Raw genomic sequence first — 26,154 nt, 5'->3', positions numbered from 1 at the left:
ATGTTGACTTGGTGCAAGGAAAAAACCTGGTGAATCTTATCATTCTTTCCTCTCTTTCTTTCCTCTGGCAGAATAACTGTGGGTGCCCTTACACCTGCAGAGAAAAGGGTAGAAACTTTGTCTTTTTTTGTTTTTTTGTATAAAAGGAGATTGGTGCACTTGATTTCTAATTGTACCATAAGACTGCAAAGTGCTAATCACAGAGGTTCTGGGGAAGGTGGCTTTTTGGAGCACACTAATTCCACTCCAGAACACAGAACCAGGGTAAGTATGAGGAACTGCTCCCTGCTCTCCTCCCTCCCTCCCTTCCTTCTTCCTCCCTCCCTCCCTTCCTTCTTCCTCCCTCCCTCCCTTCCTTCTTCCTCCCTCCCTCCCTTCCTTCTTCCTCCCTCCCTCCCTCCCTCCCTCCCTTCTTTCCTTCCTTCCTTCCTTCTTTCTTTCCTCCCTCCCTCCCTCTCTCCCTCTCTTCTTTCCTTCCTTCCTTCTTTCTTTCTTTCCCTCCTCCCTCCCTCCCTCTCACGAATACTCACTGAGCACCTTTTGTATATCAAGCACTTGCTAGGTGCTGGGAGTCCAATAATGTACAGAACAGATATCATTCCTGCCTTCTTAGAGGTTACAAACTAGCAATAATAAAGAAAAAAATTCATTACAATTTGAGATGTGTGTGTAAAAGATGCACCAAAAAATTATAACAGAAGGACTTGGTTTAGATTGGTTCGAGGGGAAGATTCTGTGAAGGAGGAAAATGGCAAATTAACCCTGAAGAATGTATAGTCTAGAACAAGATTTGGCAAAGTGTGATCTACAGGCCAGATCGGGCCTCCACCCATTTTTGTGTGAAGCCTAGGCTGGCTGTTTTTGCAATGCAATGGCAGAGAAGAGTGGTTTCAACAGAGACCCTATGACCTCCAAAGGCTAAAATATTTACTATTTTGCCTTTTATAGTAAAGCTTGCTGACCCCTGGTCTAGAAAATACTTGAAAATAAGAGCTATGGTGTTTAGTTTGACCCATGCATTTTCGGGCAGCCTGGGCCCATAGACTTTGCGTGACTGAAACGTTTGTGGGCACAAATTATTTGGATGTGATAGTGCATGTTTCTTCATGAGGTAGGCTTTAAACAGACAAGAAGCTTTCTCCAAAACTCGACACTGCATATTTGAAATAGATTTTCTGTTTGTGGAGAGGGTCATGGCTTGGTGGTCATAAGCTTTACATTTGGAATCAGATTATTTTGGATTCAAATTCTAGCTCCACCACCTCAGAGCTGTGTTATTTACGCTCATTACTCTTCAGTTTCCTCACCAGTAAGACAAAGGTGCTCGAAGTGCCTACTGCATATGGTTATTGTGAAAATTACATGAGATAATGCAAGGGGAGTACTTAGTGAATGACTGACATACAGCAAATGCTTAATACATATCATGCATTGTTATTATTTTTACTACAAAATTATTTTCATGAAACAACGCATCAATTTTTACAATGTCATTCCATAAATAGTGTTTGTAGTTTTCCTTTATTTTCTATCCTGATGAAACATATTTTTTCCATGATGTCTGAAGATAAATAAAAGTGGCTTCTAAGTCACAATTTTATAATCTTTTTAAGCTGATTTTATAATATTTTGAAATTTTCGCATGTTTAAAAATTTTATCATTTTTTGCTCTGGAGATCTGAGGGATTTGTCATCTATGTCTCCCCCCCCCCACCCCCCCACCCCCCAGTGCTCTTCTTAGGGGTTCTTAGCTCCATGCTTACTCCCAGCTGCCTGCAGCTTTGCATTTGTCTAAATGCCCATTGAGGCATGGCTTCCTCCTCATGGCTCCCTCAGCCTACACCCCTCGCCTGTGTTAACCCTATAGCTTTCATTCAACCCCACTCAACACCACAGTTCTCGGTTTATTTTCAGTATTCATAAGAGGGCCTATTCTTCCAACCTTTTCCTGTTTTCTCTCTTTCTTTGTTCTCTACAGTCCTTGTGCTGACCACTCCCCACCTCCACCTCACGCTACCTCGCCCTGGCTCCTTCTGCCCTGAAGTTCCGGCTTTGGTTCCAGTTTCCTATGGCTCTAATGTGCAGGGGCGCATGGGTGCTGGCTGATTCTTGTCTAAAAAGCTGTGAGGTGGAGGCGTGGCAAGGCCCACTGCCGTGCACACACCCGCTCAGCTGTCCTCTTTCTGGTTTCAGACCTCAGTTCCCTGCTGAGCAATGGCATTCTCACCATGCTGCCCATGCAACTGGCATCCAGCCCTTCCCTTGAAATGCCTATTTGGTGGGCCGCAGACACGACAGAAATGTAGTGAGCACTGCAGAGCACATCAGCAATGCACGGCAAATGAGTGTGTTACACGTTGTGGTGATGGCTTCACAGCATCATGAAAATAAGCATTGGACTGATGGCCTAGTCAAAAAAAAAATCAAAATGGGTAAAAACAGAAATCAGGTAGTGGGATGTACTCTGCTTCTGCTTTTTGACCCTTTTGGGTTTGTTTCCATAGTCTACATGGTTACTGGGGACTTTTGCTCTCTGAACCCAGTGACATGGGAAGCAAGGGCATCAAATGACGGCGACAGAGCTGGAAAGAACCTTAGCGATCATGTGCTCCATTGCCATCATCTGCTAGATAAGGACACAGGGTGGCTGAGCACCTTACCAGGATCACATGGAAGAAGAGTGGCTTTGATAAACGTGAGTGGGCTGAGGACAGATGTGCTGGCAGCAGAGGGTTTTAATGAGCCAAATGATTTTTTGAGACAAATGTTATTTGCCCCTTTTTTGTTCTATTTTAAAATTCTCTCATCTATCTATCTATCTGTCTATCTGTCTATCCATCATCCATCTATCAACAGATAGATGTATATAACACAATTTTATAGAATATATAAATTGGATATCGTTAAATGCTAGGCTCTTTTTTTCTTTTGCTTGCTCTCTCCTCCCATTCTCTTCTCTCTTCATAAACAGTATTAAAAACCTATATGTTTCTCTATATACATACATACATACATTATAGGGATTTGTTTTGGTCACTGTTTTAAAAACAATAGGACTATGGGATACATACTTTCCTGCGTTTTGTTTTTCTTACTCAATAGGGCCTCTATCCGAGTCAATTGACATAGCTATAATTAATTTATGAGTGGCTATATAATATTTCATGGCTTGTACCCTACATTATTCAACCATTCTCTTATCTATGACCTTAACTTTGTTTCTAGCTTTGCCACTATAATCCATGATGAAATAAATATCCTTGAATACCTATCCTCATGTATTCATTTCTATGAGGTAGTGTCCAGGAATTGGGATTGCTAGGTTTACAGGTAAATATATTTTTAGTTTACTAGATGTTGCCAGATTAATTTTCAGATGGACTGTAAAATTTCACATTCCTGCAGTGTATGAGAGTACTCTTTCTTGCCTCTCTGTCACCAATAGGCCTTTTTGCTTTTTTTCTGCTTTGACAGGCTGATAAGGGAGGAGTGGGGAATCTCTTTGTTAGTCTGAGTGCCCTTTCCCTGACTACCAGGGAGTCTGAGAATCTTCTCCGATATTTATCCACCATTTGGACTTACTTTCATGTGAATTGTCCATCAGTGCTCTTTGCTCATTTTCATTTTCATTCATTCATTCTTCTGTCATTGTAAGAACTCTGTGAAAACTTAGATACTAATTCTTTTCTATATCTTCATTAAAAATATTTTTCTCAGGGGCTGGCCCTGTGGCCAAGTGGTTAAGTTCATGCGCTCCGCTGCAGGCGGCCCAGTGTTTCATTGGTTCGAATCCTGGGCGTGGACATAGCACTGCTCATCAAACCACGCTGAGGCAGCGTCCCACATGCCACAACTAGAAGGACCCACAATGAAGAATATACAACTATGTACCTGGGGGCTTTGGGGAGAGAAAGGGAAAAAAAGAAAATCTTTAAAAAATAAAATAAAGTAAAATAAAATAATATTTTTCTCAGGGCAACCTGGTGGTGTAGTGGTTAAGTTCGCATACTCTGCTTCAGCAGCCCATGCTTTGCAGATTCAGACCCCAGGCGTGGACCTACACACCACTCATCAAGCCATGCTGTGGCGGTGTCCTACATACAAAATAGAGAAAGATTGGAGCAGATGTTAGCTCAGGGCCAGTTTTCCTCACCAAAAAAAAAGTTTTTCTCAAATTCTTCATTTGTCTGTTATCATTGACTAATTATATTGTCCTTAGCCTTTAATTATGATATATTTTGCCATGCAAAGGTGTCTTGTTTTTATACAGACAAATATGGTCATCTTTTCTTTTATGGCTTTTGGATTTCCTGCCTTTGTTAAGAAGATTTCCCCTGATCCTAGACCATATATGTAATTTCCTTGAAGTTTTTATATTGTTTTACTTTTAACATTTAAATCTCTACTCTACCTGGAAGTCACGTGTATATGTATTCATGTCAGTGGTCTAAAATTTTACTTTTAAATGGATAACCAATTGTGCCAGCACCATTTATTAATTCTAACCTTCCCCGTTAAATTAAGCTACTATCTTTGCCATATCAAATTATAGATATAATATGTAATATGACATCATATACAATCTTGAGGTTATGTAGGTGTCCTCTTTTCTTTTCCATTGATCTGTTTATTCCCATGTTAATGCAATTTTGATTTTATTTTGTTGTATGTTCTTATATCTGATAAGAGAAGATTACCCTTACAATTCATTCATATTATACTTTTCTTGACTCTTTTTAGGCATATATTCTTATTTGTGAGTTTACATTTGTTGTAGCTAATTATCCCCTAATGCCCACTGGATTCTAATTATAATTACATTAATTTATAAATTACTTTGGAAAATATTATTAATGTATTACATGTCCTATTCAATGGAGGACTTTAAAAATTCACTTTAAAGACCAGACTTACACTAATGGGGATAGACTAGATGTTATAATGCTTTCCCTGCCAGTCTTAAGCCCAAGGCTGTAGTTAGGACACTGAGTGAAGGGAAAGTCACTAGCCGCCGTCAAGAACCCACCGAATGCCAGGCTCTGTCCTCTGTCCTCTGTCCTTGGCTCATGGGGTCTCATGTAACACAACAGCATCTTGGTCACACTTAGGAAGCCCCTAGACTTCTCAGACTCCAGAGCCCATCGCCCTGCACTCTGTCAGAAGGCTTTATAACCACATAATTTTATATTTGCACCTAATATAAATTAAAAACGCTTTCTCCAGGTTGGTTTGAAGATTTCATAGCTTGGGTGTTTAAAAATAAGGAAATGCTGTTTGAGGAGGACAGATGGGGTGTGCTGTGTGTGGGTTGCCTCTGTGCTTTGGGTCCCGCTCTTCCCTTTGCTTTGAACACCTGTCACCTGCCACAGTCCAACCTCCCCTTGTCGACTTAGCTCCCTGTTCCAGGAAAACGTCCCCATCCCAAACCAGGGAGACCCCCTTCCTCTTCTGAACTCTCAAGGCTCTTTGCTTTTTCTAGTAGCGTGTATCACACTCTTTATTGTATTATGGAGAATTACGCATTTTTTTTTACCAAACTTTTACCAAATTGAACATCTGCCTTGTGGTTATTTGGGGTGCTGGGGTTGCAATGGTGAACAGGTGGTGGATTTCTCATTATTTCCCACACTAAACTTCACACCCGTAAACCAAATCTTCTTCCCTTGTACTCAGAGAATTCCTCACAGTGACTCATACACAGAATATGTTCAACCAGTGTTTGCTGAGAGAGTGAATATACAATAGGGATTAGGCCATGGGAGCAATAATTCTGGTTGAAATATAATTTTTCTCACTTCTATATCAATCAAGTATCACTTTTTTCCTAGCTTTAAAATTTTTTGAATATACTATATTTATTGCTTTTTCCCTAAATGTCCTTGGTCAGATTTTTCCAACTTTGCCAGTATTATTTTTCATTAAATAAATAAAGTTTTTCAGAGCCCCTACCCTATTTCAGGCACAATAATAAGCATTGGGGATAAAATGAGGATAAAAAAAACCCCCACATCAATAGAATTGCCATTTTAAAAAATAAAAGTTGGGTCAGTTTTCTCCAGATAGCATGTAGGCACAATATTTTTTAATCTAAAATCGTGAGATCTAATTTGTAAAACAGAGAAAGATGTCAGTCAGGAGCCTAAAATATATTGAATATTTGATACCTATATATAAACTGAGAAGTGCGTGAGCCTAAGTCTGAACATTGTATACTTGTGGACTCAGTGTTTATAATTAGAAAAATCTGGGAATAAATCAGAAATAATCACCGCTCCCAATCCTTGATACTGAAGAATAACAAACTTTTTAAAGAATGAATACTACCAGCCTAACCAAGTTTTCTTCTATATCATAATAAAATAAATGTTTATTTTTGATTTAGACATTTAATTTTGCCCTCCAAAATTATACTTAATCAACTAGCAATGTGGGTCTAGATGAATACTTATATATTAATTTGATTGAAACCATGTGGATTCACACTGATGAGATCTACAATCGTTTATTCAACAAATATTATGGAGCATGTGCAATGTGCTGAACCCTATTCTATGCACTCGGGATACAGCAGTGGGCAAAACAAACATCCCAAAGATCTCTGTTCTCGTGACACTTATATTCTAGTTAGGGACAGATGGTGGAGACAGAAAATAAGTCATAAGCATAATAAACAAGCAAATTATATAATCTGCTAGAAGGTAAGTGCTATGGAAAGATAGAGTAGGTGAAGGGGGTTCAAGAGTGCTGGAGTGGAGGGGTGAGGGCAGGCTGTGGTATAAAGTAAGCTTATGGTAAATATGCACAGAATTAAACAGGGAGAACTATGCCCGGCCTAAAACGTAAGAAATGTGAGATGTGGAGAGCTATCAGAGGAGATCCAGAAAAAATCCAAGTGTGAGGTTGAAAAATAAAAACCGTAAGGAATATTAGAGATACTCGTGTTACTCAGTTTGCAAGAAAAGTTCTGGGAAGACACAGTGATGACTTTCCAATGGTATTTCTAACTCCATTGAAGATGCTGCTTGCAGAGACGTCCTCAGTTATAAATGTGAAAAATGTAGGCTACCCATGAGGGAGAACTGAGTGATGATGAGAACTCTTGTGTTCTAAAATGTGATATATGGAGAGACTGAGGGAACGTCTCCTGAATGACTTAAAGTTGATTAATTTTAACTTGAAAACCCACATGGAATGCACTACTTAATAAATATTAGCTTTTGCTATGATCATGGGTCTGGAATAATTTATAGCTGTTACAGTTATTTAATAAGTGAAAGCTGCCCTAATAGTAGAGAAATGAACTGGACATTAAAAGCCCGTTCTAGTCCTATGATTCCATCATGTCTTTCCTAATGGTAAAAATACCATTAAGAACTGTGAACACCCAAAAGTCATTTACTCATAACTAACACACCCTCACAGGAAATGTATAAACCATACTTTCTTCCTCCCTCCCTCCCTCCCTCTCTCTTTTCCCCCCACCCCCGTCTCTCTGTATCTCTCTGTATCTCTGTCTCTCTGTCTGTGTCATGCATTCAAAAGCTTTGACACCTCCAACACAGGAATTGAGGTTTTGTTTTTACTTCTTCTTTCTCTGTTTTGTCATCAGGGAATTACATCATTGGGCCAATTCTTCCAAATAGTTTCGTGGAGTGAGTTAATTACATCATGTAATTCAAGTCTACAGAAACTACTGAGATTGTCTACAGTAGGAACAGAGGGACCTAAATCCATTAAGCATTTTAGCTGTTTTTCTTTTTGGTGGAGGGTAAGAGGGGGGTGAACAATTTGTTGCTATAAATATAGCAGATTGTTGTAAGGCTATATCCTGCTTGGAAATGATATCATCTAATATGTCTGTTGGTGGTTAGCAGTTTTATACCACAGTAAGCAGGACTATTATGGTATGGCATTGTTGTGAGAGAGCTCTCAAAGTTAAAGCCACAAGGATTCTCCACTGCCCAGAAGGTAGGGTTTATGAGGGATCTATAATTGTCAAGGGTCTTAAACTCTAAATTTAATCTATATAGGGACTTGTTACATGTCATCTTATTTCTTGTTTTTGTCTGGTATTCTGATCCTGGAATTGCTCTGTTAGATGAACTGTGCTATGATGACTTAGAGATAAAGTCCTGTTTCTTCCTTGTTTATTGATTTAGAGTAGAAGTACATCTGAGCAGATCCCCTTTATAATGATGCGACATGAATATGATTCAGGTGTGCAGTGGCATGCTCTCTTTTATTGCCTCCTTCCTCTGTCCCCACTCAGATAAACAATAAAACTCTTAAACCATGAGCGTTAAGAGCTATGCCAATATGGTAGCCACCAGCCACATGTGACACTACTGATCATGTAAAATGTGGCTAGTCCGAAATGAAATGTGCTGTCAGTGTAAAATACACACCAGATTTCAAAAACTTAGTACCAAAAAACAAGGTGAAATATCTCATTAATATTTTCATATCATTGGGCCAGTGGGCCACTAAACAATATCTTTAAGGAGAAGGAAAAAAGAATGACCTCTTCAGTTGAAAGCACGGTGGGAACTGCTTGGTGGACTGAATGAGGAGCCAGGCTCGAGCTCTACCTGTCCTGAGGGAGAGAAAGGCTATTCACTCACTTCAGTTAATTTACTTGGCAAACGCCTCAGTATGGACCCTGAGTGTTGGGACCCTAGAATGTACCATGATTTGGTAGAGTCTCTTTGCCCTCCCACTTGACATTTCCTTATCCTGGAGGAGGCCTTTAAAACCAGTATTGATTTCTTTCTGTAGCTCAGGGAGACTTGTTTCTGTGTGTGTGCGTGCACACTTGTGAGTGTGTGTGTAGGAGCAGGAGAATGTTCAGTCGGAAGGATAAGGAACAAAGAAAGGAAGAGAAGTGGGTAGTTTCGATCAGCGTTGGTCTGAGATGCCATCCACTCTCATGGAAAGTAAGGACGGAGGGACAGCTGAGCACGAGTTAGTTCCCCACAAGGCAAATTTGCTCTTGTTTTAAAATAGAGTGAATCACTGTCACATTGGACTCACCAGAATTCAAACATAAGTGCTCACAAAGCTTCCCTAACCTCAGTACGGAAGCAAGCATGAAGTTTTAAGAATTATCATTGACATTGCTTTCTTTAGATAACAAAGATAATCAAGAACTGACCTATATCCCAATTGATAATCTTGATTTTGACAAAGGTTATAATGTGTCGTGTTCTGCAGTGTTTCATAAAAGAGAAATTTCTGGCTGAGACAGAATCTTTTAATGTCCTTACAGTTTAGACTCAAACACTCAAGCTAATGTGGTGGTTTTTCTGGAGAACTGAAAGATTTTGTAAATCACAGTGCTTTTGTTGAATGTTAAATTGAGAGATATCAGGCAGATTCTACTTTGTCAAGACAAAAAGGGGTATTTTAGAGACCAAGCCCATACGACCATTTGTTAATGATTTAATGTTTTACATAAGACAAATCAGTTTTACTATAATCTCGTCATAGAGCATGAAACCACAAACTTGAGTATTTTCTCTATTTTATTAGCTTAATTAATCAAGTAGGTGTTGAGCCCAATGGAAATAACCACAAACTGAACTGTTACTCAGGTTAATGGAAGGGGGAGGGCAAAGAGACTCAGATCAGCACTGTCCAATAGAAATATAATGAAAGGCACATTTGTCATTTACTATTTTCTGGTAGCCATGTTGATAACTTTCTGCAGCCCAGAGGAAGATGCATATTTGAGAGAGATAGAAGGTTTAGTGGGAAGAAAAGGATAAGATGGTCCTGCAGCTGGAACTTTGTATCCCCAAGTTGGAACACTGTTATGGAAAGCATTATCCAAATGTTGATAAACTAACCATACTTGGAGTTTCATAGAATTACAGTGTTTCATAGCTGAAAAAGGAGACCTGACAGTCAGGCTCTCATTTCAAATGAGATAAATTAAGCCCAGGGAAGCAAAGTAACTCACCTCAAGTCCCATTGCCAAAGTGGTGGAAGTAGAAATAGCACCCGGTTTTGATTCCCATTTGACAGTTGTCCCCGCTGTTGCATGGTGCCTCTGTATTATTGTCATTAATTTCTTTGTTCATTCGTCTATTCAAAATGACATTTGGTGCCAGACACTGTGCCATGGCCTTAAGATACAGTGATGAATATGACAGTCCTTGTCCTCAAGGACATTATAGTGTAGGGGGACACAAGTTCATCCAGTTGTGTCATAGATGAATCTCCAGCTTCTGATGCATGTTACACTTGTGTCGTCCCATGACCATGCTCAGTTTTCATGGCAAGCAGGGGGTAGTAATAATAATTTAAAGGACATGTGTGACAAACCAGAAAGTGCTCCAAGATGTAAGGGTTTTCCCTCCATTCTTGAAAGAAAACACTTGATGGAGGCAGCAGAGGCCTGTTCTGAGTAAAGCACACTAGACGATATCTTTAAGGAGAGGAAGACAAGAATGACCTCTTCAGTTGAAGCCACAGTGGAAACTTCTTGGTGGACCGAATGAGGGGCCAGGCTTGAGCTCCCCCCTTCTGAGGGAGAGAAAGGCTATTCACTCACTTCAGTTAATTTACTTTACAAACACCTCACTAGGGACCCTGAATGGCAGGACCCTGGAATGTGCCATGATTTGGCAGCTGCTGGTGGTCATGGGTGCTCTCTGAGGTTCTAAGAGGCAAAGTGCCACAGGACCATTTTGACTCTGGAAAGGCAAATATTGCTCATGGTCATGAGAGGATTGGTAAAAAAAAAAAAAAGTCATTAGATCAGCACAGATCTTCCTAGGGATAACAGTCTAACATTTCACAAAGTTTGACCCACAAATACAAAATCCCCATAGCTTCCTTTGCAGTTGTTGCTCAAATGGGTGAATATTTTACATTTCTTAATCAGGATGTATGTGTAATTTTATCATGTGGTTTTTGCAATTAAAATTACCTCCAAACTGCTTTTCCATGATGCATCTAGGTCATCATAATTGTTATTTTAGTGACTGCATAATATTCCAATCAGTATTCCTATCGTATTTTTCTTAAACTTGTTATTAGCCACGTTATTAAACAAGATCTTCCTTGGACTTTACTGAAAATGCTTGTAAATGCTTAGACTTTTCACAATAAAATCACGTATTTACCATACGCTTCAATGGATCCCTTAGTGAGACAACATATGCTGATGCAGTCATAGGCCTTCAACCACCCCAAGAACAAGATACTTTCCAAGTTAGCGTCTTTTGGCTTAAAGCAATTATGCAAAATGGGTACACGTTGTGGATTCAGCTAACCCAGAAATTAAGAAGAACTCTGTTGCTAGCACTCCCCCTTCTTGTAATAGGTTAGGGATGTAGATGCCATTTTTATTGGTACATGACTGCTGGAGTTCCCAGTTTTTAAAAAATTATCCAGTCCCTAAGAACCTGAGGACTAAGTTGTACACTGCGCCCTCCAAACCTAAGTAGGAGGCCATGAAATTGGCCAGTCTCGCCTTCCTGATCAGGGCAGGGTAATGGGTTTCCAGGAGTCTGTGGCTGCCATCCTTACTTAATTAGGAAAGGGTCAGTTTAATTTTTTAGGTCTTTGGGAAAAGGTTACAAATAAAGAAACTGAGATATTTTATCCTAGACAAAAGTAGTTACAACTTCTGCTGTAGTTAGGAATTTGAAGTAAGGTTAGGTCCTTTTCGAAGTTGAGTCTGTATGGGACTAGAAATTTATTTTCTGCCTATTCTTTTAACTCTCATTTTATGACCCGCTAAAATGAGTTACGTATTCATATGACCTTGGGCAGTGACTTAAACTTCTTTGGTTTTCAGTTTTTTCCATTTTCTACCTGGGAATGATTATATCTGGCTTACCTGTCTCATGAGCTTGCTGTGAGAATGAAATGAGTTGTAGACTGTAAAATCTCCTGACAAGTGCAAGGTGGATGCTGTTATTCATCATTGGTCATGATGATGAGTGGTAGATCCCCAGAGAGCATCATCAGATAGCGCTGTACTCTGTGGGTGTGTCAGGCTAGGATGTGATGAAGCGAGACCAGGTAATACCAGTGATTTGTTCTGTAATGTCAACCTGGCCAAGTCGTTCCACTGTCTGCCTTACCTGGAGAAAGTGTGCTCCCATGGATGTGAGTAAGACTAGGCAAGGTGCTCTGAGCTCACGAGACGAAGGTCATCCATAGAATCAGTCAGGAAGAATTTCCCTAATATTTTTGTGTGCTGCAGTGACAAATTATGCCAAGACCCATGTGTAAACAGTCATTTCCAGGAATAAGAGAAAGTGTCATTGAAAATGAAGGACAAGTCTGTGGCTAGAGAAGCATCTTCCCTATTTATTTGAAAACTCAAACTCGCTTTAAATTGTGTCCAGGTTGTGTGGTAAGTTTTTGCCTGGAGGGAGTAAACCACACAACTCGCCACAACATCAGCGAGAGGCGCGTGGCTCAGTTTCTGTGGTATGAGCTGAAAGATTACCCGAATCTGTGCTCTGCCACAACCACCTGTAAACATTACAGAGTGAACTCTTTTTTTTTTTTTTTTTTTTTTTTTTTTTTTAAAGATTTTATTTTTTCCTTTTTCTCCCCAAAGCCCCCCGGTACATAGTTGTGTATTCTTCGTTGCGGGTTCTTCTAGTTGTGGCATGTGGGACGCTGCCTCAGCGTGGTCTGTTGAGCAATGCCATGTCCGCGCCCAGGATTCGAACTAACGAAACACTGGGCCGCCTGCAGCGGAGCGCGCGAACTTAACCCCTCAGCCACGGGGCCAGCCCCCAGAGTGAACTCTTTTTAAAACTCACATTTTAAAGAGGAAATTAGATAGTTTTCATTTGTTTTGCTCAGTTTTGGGGTGTAATTATTTTTTTCCTCTTGAGGTCATTTCAGGACCATCTCCACAAACAGTTATTAGGAGATTAGGAGACAGTTCTGCTCTCACTGACTTAGAATACAGATCTTACCCATATAAAGCCATATGTGTTTGTCCTGGGCAATACGAAATAATTGATTGTGTCCTTGTTCTCTTGGCCTGACTCTGCCCAGGTGTCTAAGGCACAGACGCTGCTGGATAGACTATTTCAGGCCCCTGGAGAGCAGCTTCAGTGAATGCGGCTTCAGGGCACAGAGTGTCTTCATGGTATTCAGAAAGAAGCAAATCTTCTCTCCTCCCTTAGCGGGAGTTTGATGATACCATTCCTACTTTTTGGAAGAGACAGGAGCATAGGTCATTTTTATGTTCTTAAGGGTTTGAAAAAAACTTAAGGTAAAGGAAATGAGCTCATCTCTGCTAAAGAAAAGAAGGCTGCCACACAGAAGATAGAGTCCACATAGCCACTGTTCCACCACACGCCCAGCTGCATGAGCAGTGCGGGATAGGTTGCCGAGAGACCAAAGAATAGACCTGGAGACAGCGAATGAGACATATGGGTTTATTGGGAGTTACTTACAGGGAAGGTCCAGAGGCAGCTGGCTGGACAGCAATGTGCACCCACTGCCGCCCCCTGAGAGAAGCTGGCTTAAGTAGGCAGAGGAACCAAGGCTACATGCTTGCCAAGGGGGACTGTCCCTGTATGACCTGCATTCCAAGGACCAAAACCCCCCTCCCTGTCCCTGGAGGACCTCCGTGTTCCCTCAGACTGTGAGGGTCTTGGTTGAACTCTCTCACGAGAAAGCAGCTGGGCTGGCCAAGCCCAGGGACTGTTATCATCTGAATGCTGGCGCATAGCCCAGACAAGGAGCCTCAAGGACACGTGGTTTTTAAAGGAGCACACCAGCTAATGCCCCTACATCCACTGAGTACCAAAAAAGGGAAGATGAGGTTCAATCAGGGTTACATCTGAGGACTTATGTCCAGACAATGATGATTGCTTCTCAAGCGAGTGGGGGTTCCCCTCCATGGACAGCGTTCTAGTTGTATAAGATAATGTCCTTATGAACCTGCCTGGAATATCTCCTTGTCCACATACCTTTTGATAAAGCGTCATCACAGTATTATTTTTATACATCGCTTTGAGTAAGTATGAGGGTTCATTTGTGTTCAGTGAGTGAGCAGTTGACAAAAGGGACCTTTCTTAACCTGAGAAAGAGGGAACAGGGTCAGCAAGACCTCAGGCATTCCAGAGTCACGATCTTCTACTCTCTCTCTTTCTTCTGTGTACCTTTTTTTCTCAAACTCTGGTCTGTAAACCACTTACAACAGAATCACCTGAGCAGCTTTTTAAATGCAGATTCCTGGGCCCAATCCCAGACCTGCTGAATTGAAACCTCTGGGGCAAGGTCAAGAAGCGCATGTTTAAGGAACACCGCAGGTGATTCTGATGTTTGAGAACCAGTCCCCTAATGTTAGGGAGAGGAGTGGTTCTCAAAGTGTGCCTCTGGACCCCCAGCCTCAGCATCACCTGGGAGCTTATTAGGAATGCAAAACTCTTGGGCCCCACCCCAGACCTGCTGAATCAGAGACTCTGGCTTCTGAGTTATGTATTTTAGCAAGCGCTCCAGGTGATTCTGGTGCTCACCCAAGTCTGAGAAGCGTAGGATAGAGTAGCTCCTTTCAACAGTAGGGAAAGGGCTCATTAGGAGAATCTGATTCATTTGCAACCCTTGAGTTTTATTTGTAACCAAGAAATCTTGGTTTAGAAGGAACTTTATAAGGAGATTTAATCCAGCCCTCCCTCCAGCGTTTGAATTCCTTTCTTCCTCCTTTCCCTCCTTTCTTCCTTCTGTCTCTCTCTCTCTCTTAGGTGCCAGCGTTGAACTAGGCATTGAGGATGAATGTGAATGTAGGCAGCAGTTGTCTGTCCTCTTGGGGTTTACAGTCTAGGGGCAAGGCATATTTCAAATGATTACATTAATATCTGTGAAATTATCATTATCGTAGGAGCTATAGTGAGGAGGCATATGCTATCATGAGAGTGTATAACAGAGGGATCTGAGCGAGCCTATACACCTTCCACAAAGTAACTCAGCCTTCTGGAACATTTCCTCTTGAGGGGAACTTTTGACATCCTACTGGAGCCAGTTTCACTCTTAAGATACATCTAAATCGTAGAAATTTGTTCCCTATGTTGGATCAAAATCTGCCACATTCTACTCTGGACCATGTAATCCCGACTCTGTGTCTGAATCTACATGGAACAAATCCAGTCCCCTTTTGCATTGCAGATTCACATGGATGGAGATTTATTCCCTCTAGGCTTTTCCTTTCCAAGGCTGCGGGATTCCTCATTCACTTGGTCTTCTTCAGGAGTATTTCGCCTTTTTCCTTTATTTTAAAAATTTTGTAAAATATTCTGCTGCTCAGCATGAGCGAGAAGTATGGAATGATAAGCTGGGAGCAGCATATCTCAGAATCCAGCTCTGACCATCCTTGTCCTTGTTTTACTCCACATTCCTGTGGTCCAATGTCACCTGCCTTGTGGACAGCTGTGTCACACCACTGACTTGTACTGGGCTCACAGCTAAGTGAAACCTGGGGTTATCGATCTATCTGTCTGTCTAGCTATCTATCTATCCATCTATCCATCTATCCATCCATGTATCTATCTGTCTCTTACCTTTCCCAAGTAATTGAAAATGTTCTAAGAGCAGTGCCCTAGAGATTTTTCTCTAGGATGTCAGTAACCTCAGCCCTTTAAACAGCACCCATCATTTAGGTTGTTTAGCTATTTGATTATGTCTATTTGCATTACCAACAAATCTAAATTTCTTCAGTGTGTCAGTCAAAATCATGCAAGACTTTGCTAATTGCTTTGCTAAAATCTGGATACAGGATGTCTCTAACAGCCTTCTAATCTCCAAATCTACTATGTCTGTCTAAAGGAAGTGAGGTTAGTCCATCTTCACTTGTTCTAGTAATCACCATTTCCTTTGCTCTGTTGACAAACAGTCTTTCATTTTTATTGACAAGTCAAGAATTGATGAGATGCACTGCTTTCAGTTGGATGAGGCATGCAGCATTTTTCTGTATGGTTAAAAATTTCTATTAAGACAATGTCTTCACTAGAAACACCTTTCTTCCATTTATTTGAGGAGTCTTTTATATCCTCTGAGTGAGGTCTAGTATCTTTGTATTTTCACCTAGAGCAACACCGTTACAACTTATCCTCAGGTCTCTTCATCTCCATGAGGTGTATATTTTTTCTTGGCTTATTCCTCTTCTCTTCCTGGAAGGACTGCGTCCATTAACACAGATATCATCACAGTAGGTAATACACAGCTCAGTAGATGAATATTTTAATCTAGTAGTTTACAAAATACAATTCAGGGACTTCTAAGTAATCCTGGGGCTAGTTCTCATAAGAATTATCATTTAGAATATGGCAATAAATGTTTGCTTAGGTTGATCGTGAATAAATAAATTTTTTAATAAAAATCAAAACTCTTATTACCATTTCATTGGAATGGACCCCATTCATTTTTAATTCCAGTGAGGGGTTTCTCTTTTGTTTTGTTTTTAATAATGTCATGTCACATTCTGTCTGGCCCTCAATCTGCTCACTCATTAAATGAGCGGTTTGGACTAGATGATCCCTATGGTATATTTAAATTCTAGAATTGTATGATTCTACACTTTGAGAAGGAAAGGAAATTTAAAGTGATTTTAAAATTAAACCACAATACTTACACACATAACACACACACGTGCATATGCATGCATGTAAAACTGATGACATCTGAATAAGATGGTCAGATGGCATCCATGTCAGTTTCCTGGTTGTGATATTGTTTTGCAAGATATTCCTATTAAGGGAAACTAAGTGAGGGGTATAATGGTTATCTCTGTATTATTTCTTACCAAAACATTTGAATCTACTATTACCTCAAAATAAAAAGTTAAGAAATTAAACTATAGAGTGTTATAAGAGGACTTTGGAAGGACTTTCCTTGCTTGACCACACGCTAGTTTAAATAAGTTATTTAACCTTTCTGAAACTCAGTTTCTTTGTCAGCCTTAAAGTAGGACTATTAATTCCTACATAATGGGATTGTTTGAAGGATTAGATGAGATGGTGTGTGTTAACATCTCATGCGGTTCCTACTCCATGATGGTATTCAGTCGATGTTGGTTACTTTCTCCCGTGCTCCTTCTCCTTCGTTCTAGAGAAGAAACTAGAGCAAAACAGCCTTGCTACAGCTCCCCTACAAAGGGCAACATATGACCTGAAGCTGAAGACGGTTTAGAAGTGTACGTTAGTGAGATGAGCCCCATAGCAGCGGAGTGAGTAATGCTGTAACATAACTTTCGCAAATCACCAGGCAGATCAACTAACGTGGCTTGGCGCAGTTTACTGATAAAATAACAAGGCAACTTCCAAATCCAAGCCAGGGAGTCCCGACACAGCAGCCAGAGTCAAAATCCAGAATGACTGCATGGGCCTTGGAGCTTTGGCGTTTCAGTTGACTCAGACGTGCTGTAAATCTGTGTAAGTGGAAAAAAACAAAAGCGATTTCTCTCTGGCTGGCCCCCTGAATAACGGTCCCCAAGGGGCCTAGAGAAGCTTTCCTTCACTTGCAAAATCCTTAATCGTGTCTCCCAAATGTGAGTTTTCCATGTAGCCGCACAGATGAGAATTGCGGAGAGAGTAAGGAGAATAGATATGTCTTGGTCCTGAGGATGAGATTGTGGAACGAATGGCCAAGATCTGTTTCCCACATGTCTCCTAAAACGGTTTGAGTTTCCCAGGGCTCTGTCCTTGCCTCCAATCTGATGAATGTTTTTATCAGTGAGTTGGTTAGAAACACAGAAGGCAAGCCCACCAACTTTTTGAATGATACCGAGGTGAAAGGAAGTTTGGGGACAGAATAATACTTTTTAAATGATTTTGGCAGGCTCTGGGGTACTGAGCTGGTCACAGTAAGTTTAATTTAATAGAGGTAACGTTAAAACCTGTACTTCAAGATCAAAAGCAGAAGTACAGGTTAGGAAAGCCTTAGACTGCAAGGGTTTTATATGAAAAAGGTGTAGGGATTTCATTTGACTAAAGAAAGGTATGAGTCAACAGTATGATGTGGTTGTATTCAAAAGATTAGGGACCAGAAAAAGCAAGATAATCCTTCTACTTTACATAATTTGCACTAGTTAGACAATACTCAGTGTGTCGCATTCAGTGTAGGGGCCAAAGTTAAGAAAGATATTGATAAATTGGAATTGGTCTAAGGGAAGAGAAAAAAAAAAGGGAGAGCCAAATTTAAAAGATCTAAAAACTATGCTGTTTAAGGAAAACAAGGATATTCAGCTATCTTTTAGAGTTACCATATGGAAGAGGAGTAAACTTGTCTATTTTGCTCTGAAAGGCAGAAATGGGATTAATGAGAGAGAGTTCATGGAAACAGATTTTGGCTCAACAGAAGGAAAATTTTTGCAAATAATTAGAGCAGTTCAGTGACGAAAAGGACTATTTCATTAAATTGTGAGCTCCTTGTCACTGGAAATATTCAAGCTAATGCCAGACAAGAGTCTGTCTGGGATTCTGAAGGCTCCCAGGACTGAACGAGAGAGCTTGGGGTAGGTGACCTTTAAGATCACTTCAAACTCCCATAGTCTATGATTTAAGTAAGCATGAATGCCAAGGCTGCTTATGACATGCCAGAGTCGCTTTTTCAACTCTTGGCTCTGATTCTGACCAGCTGTGTGACCTTCAGCTAAGAAATTAACCATTTCTTGTTCCAGTTTCCTCATCTATGAAACTAAGGAGCTGGATTTAACGATGTCTAAGTTCTCCCTAGCACATTTGTCTCCTTAAGCATCCTCCTAATTACAACATGTTGGAAAGTAGAGTTTGAGCTGATACCTGCCATTTTTCTAAGTCAGCTTGCAGGGGGAAGGCTTAAAGACCAAAAACCATTGTTGATTCTGGGAGCCGTTGAAGTAAACTCTCAATTACTTGCTGGCAAGAGAGTGGGTGCTTGTGACTCTGGAATTTGTTCCCATGAAATCTGTGGCAGGAAGTTGATCAAATAACTGATAATCTGGTTTCTCTCAAACACCTGTACATTGTGGCCGAGTTCAGCAATGCCTTTGCAAACAATTTAAGAGCAATGTAGATCATATTACCATTGAATATAGTTCTATCTTTTACAAAGCAAACCTTTGTTCTTATTTCCTTAATGGTATGGCAGTTGCTGTTGAGCTTTTCTTGTGATCATAAGTACCAATATTTATAAAACAACTTACCATAATGCAGATACTTTTCTAAAAGTTTTATATAAATTAATTTATTTATCAGTTTGTAAACTCAAAATCTAATGAAGAATCAGTAGATTCGATCCTTTTTCCCCTACGGAAAAGGAGTACTTAAAATCCAGTTTAAGTCTGTCTTAATGGGAAAGAGTCCAGAATTCAGATCAACATTCTCACTCTTTTAGGCTTTGTTGCTGTTGTTCAATAACTAATTTCCTTTATGGTTCATTTGATTACTGATACTTTTCTTCTCTGCCTTTGCTAGGGGGCTTCATCCTCCACCACTGCTACCTTCTGGCTCTTCTATTTCTTCTTTGACTTCTCTCTGACTCCCACATCATTGTCTCCAAATCCTATCACTTCAGTTATTTTTTCCAAAGATCTTTGAAAATGCAACCATCAGTGTGAGTGTCATCGTTTGCTTTGATATAGATATAGAAGGTATAGGTAGGATTTCAAATACCTCCTCCAGTTACTGAGGTCAGCAGGGGAATAAATAAGTAAATTTATGCTTCTTGTAAGGACGTGAAGAATTTAAAACTTCATTCCCAGGCTCGCAGGTCTGGCAACACTCACTCCATCCAAGTACCACATTTTCTTCCATCTCTCTGTTTCCTTAAGTTGGAAATGAAAACAGCTGTTAAAAATAAGAGCCCATGAGTCAATCTTGAATCTCAATGTAGTAATTACAGTTTCCATCTCAGTTGGTAAAGTCCCTCCCAGTATACTGAGCCCCATCTCCCAGCCCCCTGGTTGTCAATTTTATACCAAGACCTTAATTTGTGTTTTCCAAACCTCTGAGATTAAATGCTAAATCAATGGCCAAACCAGAAAAAATAACAAGGAAGAAAATACTTTAATTTAAAAACTTGATTCTTGGGACATGCCCTTTTTCTGATTTAGATTTTGACCAAATCTCTGTGTTGTTATTAGAAATGTCAGTTACTGTTCCATGTTTTTGAAGGTGGAACTTCTGAGCTTCATGATATCTTTATGGTGAAGAATTTTGCTTGAAGTCTTGTAGAGGCTATGCTTTGAATTGTATTTTCTCTTTTCCAAGTTCCTAAGTCTTATGATCTAGTAAGCCAGTCTCAAAAGAATCTGCTACAACCTGTTAGTTGATTGTCACCTTTTGGAGCAGATTGATACTCTTTTAGTTCAGCTTGGTCCCCCATATCAACCGTTCTGTTCTTGACTGAGCAATCCCGATATCTAAAGCTCTGACTATCCCCCCCAATGAATCAGCTGCCTTCAATGGACCAATCCAATATTGCCCTATAAATGCAGATCATATACCATTGGCAAGAGAACTTTGTGTCCTTTGGTGGGAGAAGCAGGAGGCAAGACACTTGGCCCTATCAATCACTTCCCTTTACCTACTTTATTTCCCCTTTCAAAGATTTGATTTCTTTATTGTTAGATTAGATTATTTCTAAAATTCATTTCCCTGCTAAGATTTCTATAATTCTGTATCATTGTATCCTCCAAGAGCTAGTTTTATGTGTTGAAAATGGTCTTGGTCAGTTGGGGCTGCCGTAACAAAAATACCATAGTCTTGGAAGTCCAAGATCAAGGCACTGAAGGATTCAGTGTCTGGTAAGAGAGAGAGAGAGAGCATTCTCTCCTTATAAGGGCACTAATCCCAACATGAGGGCTTTACCTTCATGACCTAATTTTCTCCCAAAGGGTCCATCTCCAAATATCATCACATTGGGGATTAGGATTTCAACGTATGAATTTTAGGGGACACAAATATTCAGTCTGTAGCAGAAATGAAGACATTTGCATGCATGGTGTGATTTGTGGAATTCTGGGAAGGCCATTCAGCCCCTGCTCCCTCACCCACACTTAATATCCTACATTCACTCCTTTGTGGTAGGATGTTACCTCTCGGACATAATACCTTTTACAATCCAATATGTTCAGAAGGGCAAACCTATAAAACCAGTATGTGAGGTAGCAGCGTGTAGTACTTCAAAGCGGGCTCTGGAGTCAGACTGTCTGAGTTCATACACATACTAGCTGTATAACCTCACACAATTAATTCGTCTTCCTGTGCTTTTGGTCTCTTCCTCTGTAAAATGGAGATGATAATAATACTCATCTCAGAGGTTTTTGTGAGGTTTCAGTGAAATATGTAATATGCTTATCAGAACAGTATCTCACTATATGTGTTAGCCGTTATCCTTCATTTTCATAAATCAGCATATTATATTGACGTCCTTTTGACAGAAAGTTGATATCAGGTTGCGAAGAAGTTGGAGTTGTATCCAGGAAACTAGGAGGGGATGCCTTGGATCCAGACGCACTGTTCAGGAATGGTCTGCCTTGGTGAGGTGTTACAGTTGGTAGCATAAAGCCCTGAGGGGCCTAGGTGCCTGAGGGAAGCATTTACAAGAGAGATAAAGGGGGACAGATCTGCTTCTAGTCCTGACCAGTACACCCAGTAACTGATAGAATTAATCGGCTATTATGGTGAGCAAGTAACGTGGTATATGTCTGCAAGTGAACTTTGAATTCAGTACTTGCTTAACTTTTCTGTCTCATATTCTAGCCCTTGTAATATTCAGGGAATGTTTAGTCTCTGAACCATTGCATTTGAAGAACCATGGAAAAAATGTAAAATAAAATATTTTTCTTTGCTAAAAGCTCTTGCCTCTTTCTTTTAGATTACATAAAGCAGACGACATTTGAAGCCCAAGCCTTTTTAGAAGCTGTGCAATTCTTCCGACAGGAGAAAGGACACTATGGCTCATGGGAAATGTTCACTGGCGATGAAATCCAGGTAATGGGGGGCTCAGAAGTGTGGATCTTCTTCTCTGGGTCGTAGGAGGTCAGGGTCATAATAAACAATCAACCAAAAAAACCTGCAGGAGTGTAAGATGTGGTTCTGAAGGCCATTTCTCTCATTGTCTGAAAGCATTTGGTCAGCCAGCTGTTGGGCATCCTCTCCAGAGACGCCAGACTGGGTACTAAATAGAGCAGCCCAAAACACTGTCGCTGCTGTGCGAAGAGTTGCTTCCACTGTTTTCTATAAAAAGCATTATTCTTTCAAATGACCTCATGCTTCCACACTAGCAGCAAATGTCATCCTTGTGACATAATGCAAAGTGTGTAGTGGGGCTTTAGGTCAGCAGATTTGGGTGAAATCTCACCAAGTTATTTAACCTCTTTTAATCTTGGGCTACACCTCTGAAAAAAATAGGAATAGTAATGTTTGCCTCGCAGGGTTGTGAGAATTAAATGAGATGTTGTTGGAAAAGTATTTGATACACGGTAAGTCTTTATCTCTTGAAAGATTTATAAATCAAGTAATTAAAGAAAACAAATTGCAAAAGCATTAGACAGTTTTCTATACATTTCGTTTACCTTTTCTAGTTTTCTATCCTCTGTGGTCCAGTGTAACTTCCCATGACCTTGATTAAATGCCAGTCATAGGCTAAGCACCTCGGTTGGCTTGGTACCAGGGACATTGTTACAAATCTCCAAGGAAACCGTGTTTCATGATGTGACCCCATCCTCCATGAGGACACCAATCACACAGCTGATTCAGCCAGGAAGAGGAGGCTGGGTATGGGCATTATTTAATTAGAGGCACACAGGGTCCAAGAATGCTATTCTTTAGTTTCCCCTCATCTCCCAGAGTGCCTCTTTTGGGGACCAGTGAAATTTATTATTAGGGAACAATATATGGATGATGCCAGAGGGTGCTTTGCTTTTGTATGGTCATTAAACATCTAAAGCCAAAAGCATTTTCTCATGATGATGGGGCTATTCTTTATTGTTTTACCACATGTCTCAGAATCTTTTTTTTGAGAATTCTAAATTCATTTATTTCCAATCCTGAGACTTATTCAGGAACTTTAACCAATTCTTGGTTTCTGATATTTGGGGGAAGCACATCCATTTATAAATGTGAGAGGATTAAAAACTAACCATGCTTATGCCCAAGAGAAAAACAAAAACATAGGGGACACTGAAGCATTTGACACTGCTTGGCCTTTCATATAAACAAACATATTTAATAGATAAACCAGTATTAAAATACCTCTGTATGGTACTTTTTAATTATTTACCAGTCTCTTGAGGAGGGTAGAGCAGTTACTATTTCCATTTTGTAAATGAGGAAACTGAGGGAGGCATATAGCAGTTGAGTGACTTGCCCAGTTTTATTCATCCAGCAACTGTTTACTGAACCACCATATGCCAGGCACTGTGCTGGGTACTAGTCATCCAGAGGTGGGCAAGACAGAATGGTCCCTGCCCTGTGGAGCTGATAGTTTCAGTGTCACATGCTCAGGGGACAAATGGCAAAAGAAATGATAGCTTCTGACTCCTGGTCCATGAATGATCAACACCAACCGTGGAAATGGACTAAGGTATATGTGTATTCAGCTTCTTGAATTTAGCTATGCCACTTGCTTTACGTTTTTGTTTCTTTTGAAATCTCATATCAGCTCACATTCTTTCATGATGCCTTTGAAAGCACGTACTTAATAAATCCTTTCTGGGGGTTGAGTGTTGAGTTAGTTTTCTTTCGTTGACTTTCTGCTTTTTGCTTTGAGCTGATATGTGTGAGGTGCTATAAGGTGCAAGAGAGCTAAATGACTCATCGCTTGCCGTGGTGGTGAGGCAAGGCATACCTAGATATACAGAGAACGAAGTGTGTGGGTACCTGTGTGGGTCTGTACATATATGGACATCACAGAGCAATCGCGCGAGGCAGTCACAGGAAGGTGCTAATTTTGCAATACAAAAAATACCATAAGTGGGAAAATAGAACAAAAAACAGAGAAGAGATCAGTAAAAGCTAGAGTTATCAAGCGACTCCGTAAGAGGTTTTGTCCCCCAGGAATCTGAGTATCTTTGCTGAAATCACAGACACATAAGGTGTGAGGGCTGGAAGGTCATTTCAGGATTATTTGTCCCGTATCCTCCAGGTGAGAGAATGTTCTGAGAAGTTGGCTGAAGTCACAAAGCCAGTCTGTGACAGAAATACGTTTTGAGCTGTATCAAGCTATCCTTGGAGAAGCTCGTGACAGAAATGGCTTCTAGAACTTTCCTGTGGGGGGCCTGGTGGGGTTAAGCTTCACCGTAACCCCTTATACCTGGAGCTCAAGCAGCATCTGTCATAGAAAAAAGAGGTCAGGGGCCCAAAGAAGCTACCAAGTAGTTAAGGAAAATGCCGTGGCATAACCGAGTTTGGAAATATGACGTCTTTTGTTTTAAAGCACTGAGTTTATTTGCATTTTTCTTCATGTCTGCTAAGAACTTAATCATAACATTGTCCTAACCCACTCTATCCTAGGGGCCTATATTCAGAAGATTTTCAGCCTTGTTACATTACTATCTTCATTGCAATGACTCACACAGCAAGTATGGCAGGCCTTTATGGTGATGGTTGTTTTAGGCAAGTGTCCAGGCAAAGCAAATATCTTAGACTAGCTTGCCTGACAGACTATTAAGGTGAAAATATTTGCACATCAGTAAATATATTTTCTATTTGTCAATATAAATGTATCAAATGAGGTCATGAGGGAAAGCATTTTGTAAAATATAGAGTATTTACAGTTATTTGGTACATAGTAAATATATGAGAAATATATATATGAGAGAGCAACTCATAATTCCCACAGAACAGAGTGATTTTAAGACAAGAAAACTATCCAGAGTTTTTAGGCTTTGTCCGTATATTCTGGAGTTGGCTTTGTCTAATGACCTTGAATATGACCCTTTTAAATGGATTCTTTCACCCGTGGCCACTCAGTGACACAAAGGGCAGGAGGCCAACACCCTGGTCAGACCATGTGGCCACCCTCAGGAAGGAGAGTAGTCTCTGTGGACCTCACACCCTCCTCACAGCTTGCGCATCTGGAAGGTAACACCGTGGTGTGGCCTTCAGGGAGTGACCTGAGGTTCGTTCGTTTTGATCAACCTAATGGCGTGTTTGGTTTCTTCTATGTGTGATGAAATTTAAAAATCTCCTCTTCCCGGTGCTTAAATTTACACACACCCTTTTTTAAAGCAAAAGTGATATTTTTAGGTCCCTTATAGTAAAACTCAGCCGATCCTGATCTAAGAAGAGAAGGTTGAAGAACCCCTTCATTAGTCTTACTTATTTATTAGATTGGCTACTTTCTCTAGAATAGCCCAAGGGCTTTGGACTCTGCTCATGGAGAGCTGACCAAGGTAGGGAGTCCCAGAGCCAGTTCTGGGCAGGTGAGCGGCAGCACAAGGTCAGGGTGGGGTGGGGCTGAAGGTTAGAGGAAGACGATGGTGGTGCCAGGAAGAGGCACAGCTGGGCTTCAGCACTCAGAGGCTCTGCCTCCCCGTGGCTGTTCCCTAAGTCCCTCGCCCTGGAAACCCACTCCCAACCCCCTCCTTTTTTTTCAGACATATTTTCTTATCAATTCTGTAAGTTATAAAATAAAACCAAATTTCTTGGAACATTGTATGGGAATGACTAAAAGAAAACTATAAGCTCACTCAATGGAACATTCTTTTCCTTTGGCCTTTGTAACATTTTCATCTTTTCAAACCCCTTTCATGCTTGTGCTCAGATTCAAACCAATCTCTGCAAAAGGGTGAGTTAGAGCCATTATTATGATTCTTGAATTTAATACTTTTCAACTGAGATGATATTTCCCATTGGTTTTAGGTTCTGACTTCAGTCTCCTTATGCTCTTAGCTCACTCTCCCTGTGCCACACTTTCGTCACTCTTGGGCAGATGTGTTCCAAACAAGAACTTACTCTATCGGGCAGGATGGGGGGCCATCGATTACTAATTACCTACTTGAATCCAATTGTTAGACCTGCTGATTTCCAGGGAGTTTGGACATGTCAAGTTCCTCTTAAAATCTTCAAAAATGCTGGTTCACCTCTTGACTGCCCCCAGAGAATGGTTAAAAAAGATAAAAACATCCCCACCAATGAATTACCAGGACTAGTGGAAATCCTATCCCCATTATCATTTTTGTCACACCCTGAAGTT

General features: G+C 40.5%; 1 protein-coding gene across 1 annotated transcript in view; it reads left to right on the top strand.

The window, feature by feature from the left end:
* Positions 1–26,154, top strand: part of NIBAN1 (niban apoptosis regulator 1) — a 143,629-nt gene that overhangs the window by 94,655 nt on the left and 22,820 nt on the right. Inside the window, exon 6 of the mRNA XM_008534656.2 lies at positions 21,832–21,947. Coding sequence (XP_008532878.1) covers positions 21,832–21,947 — 116 coding nt within the window. The remainder of the gene's footprint in view (positions 1–21,831; positions 21,948–26,154) is intronic.

The sequence above is a fragment of the Equus przewalskii genome, chromosome 23, assembly GCF_037783145.1.
Source record: "Equus przewalskii isolate Varuska chromosome 23, EquPr2, whole genome shotgun sequence".
In the NCBI taxonomy this organism is placed as follows: domain Eukaryota; kingdom Metazoa; phylum Chordata; class Mammalia; order Perissodactyla; family Equidae; genus Equus; species Equus przewalskii.
This window is presented reverse-complemented; position numbering and strand designations above follow the sequence as displayed.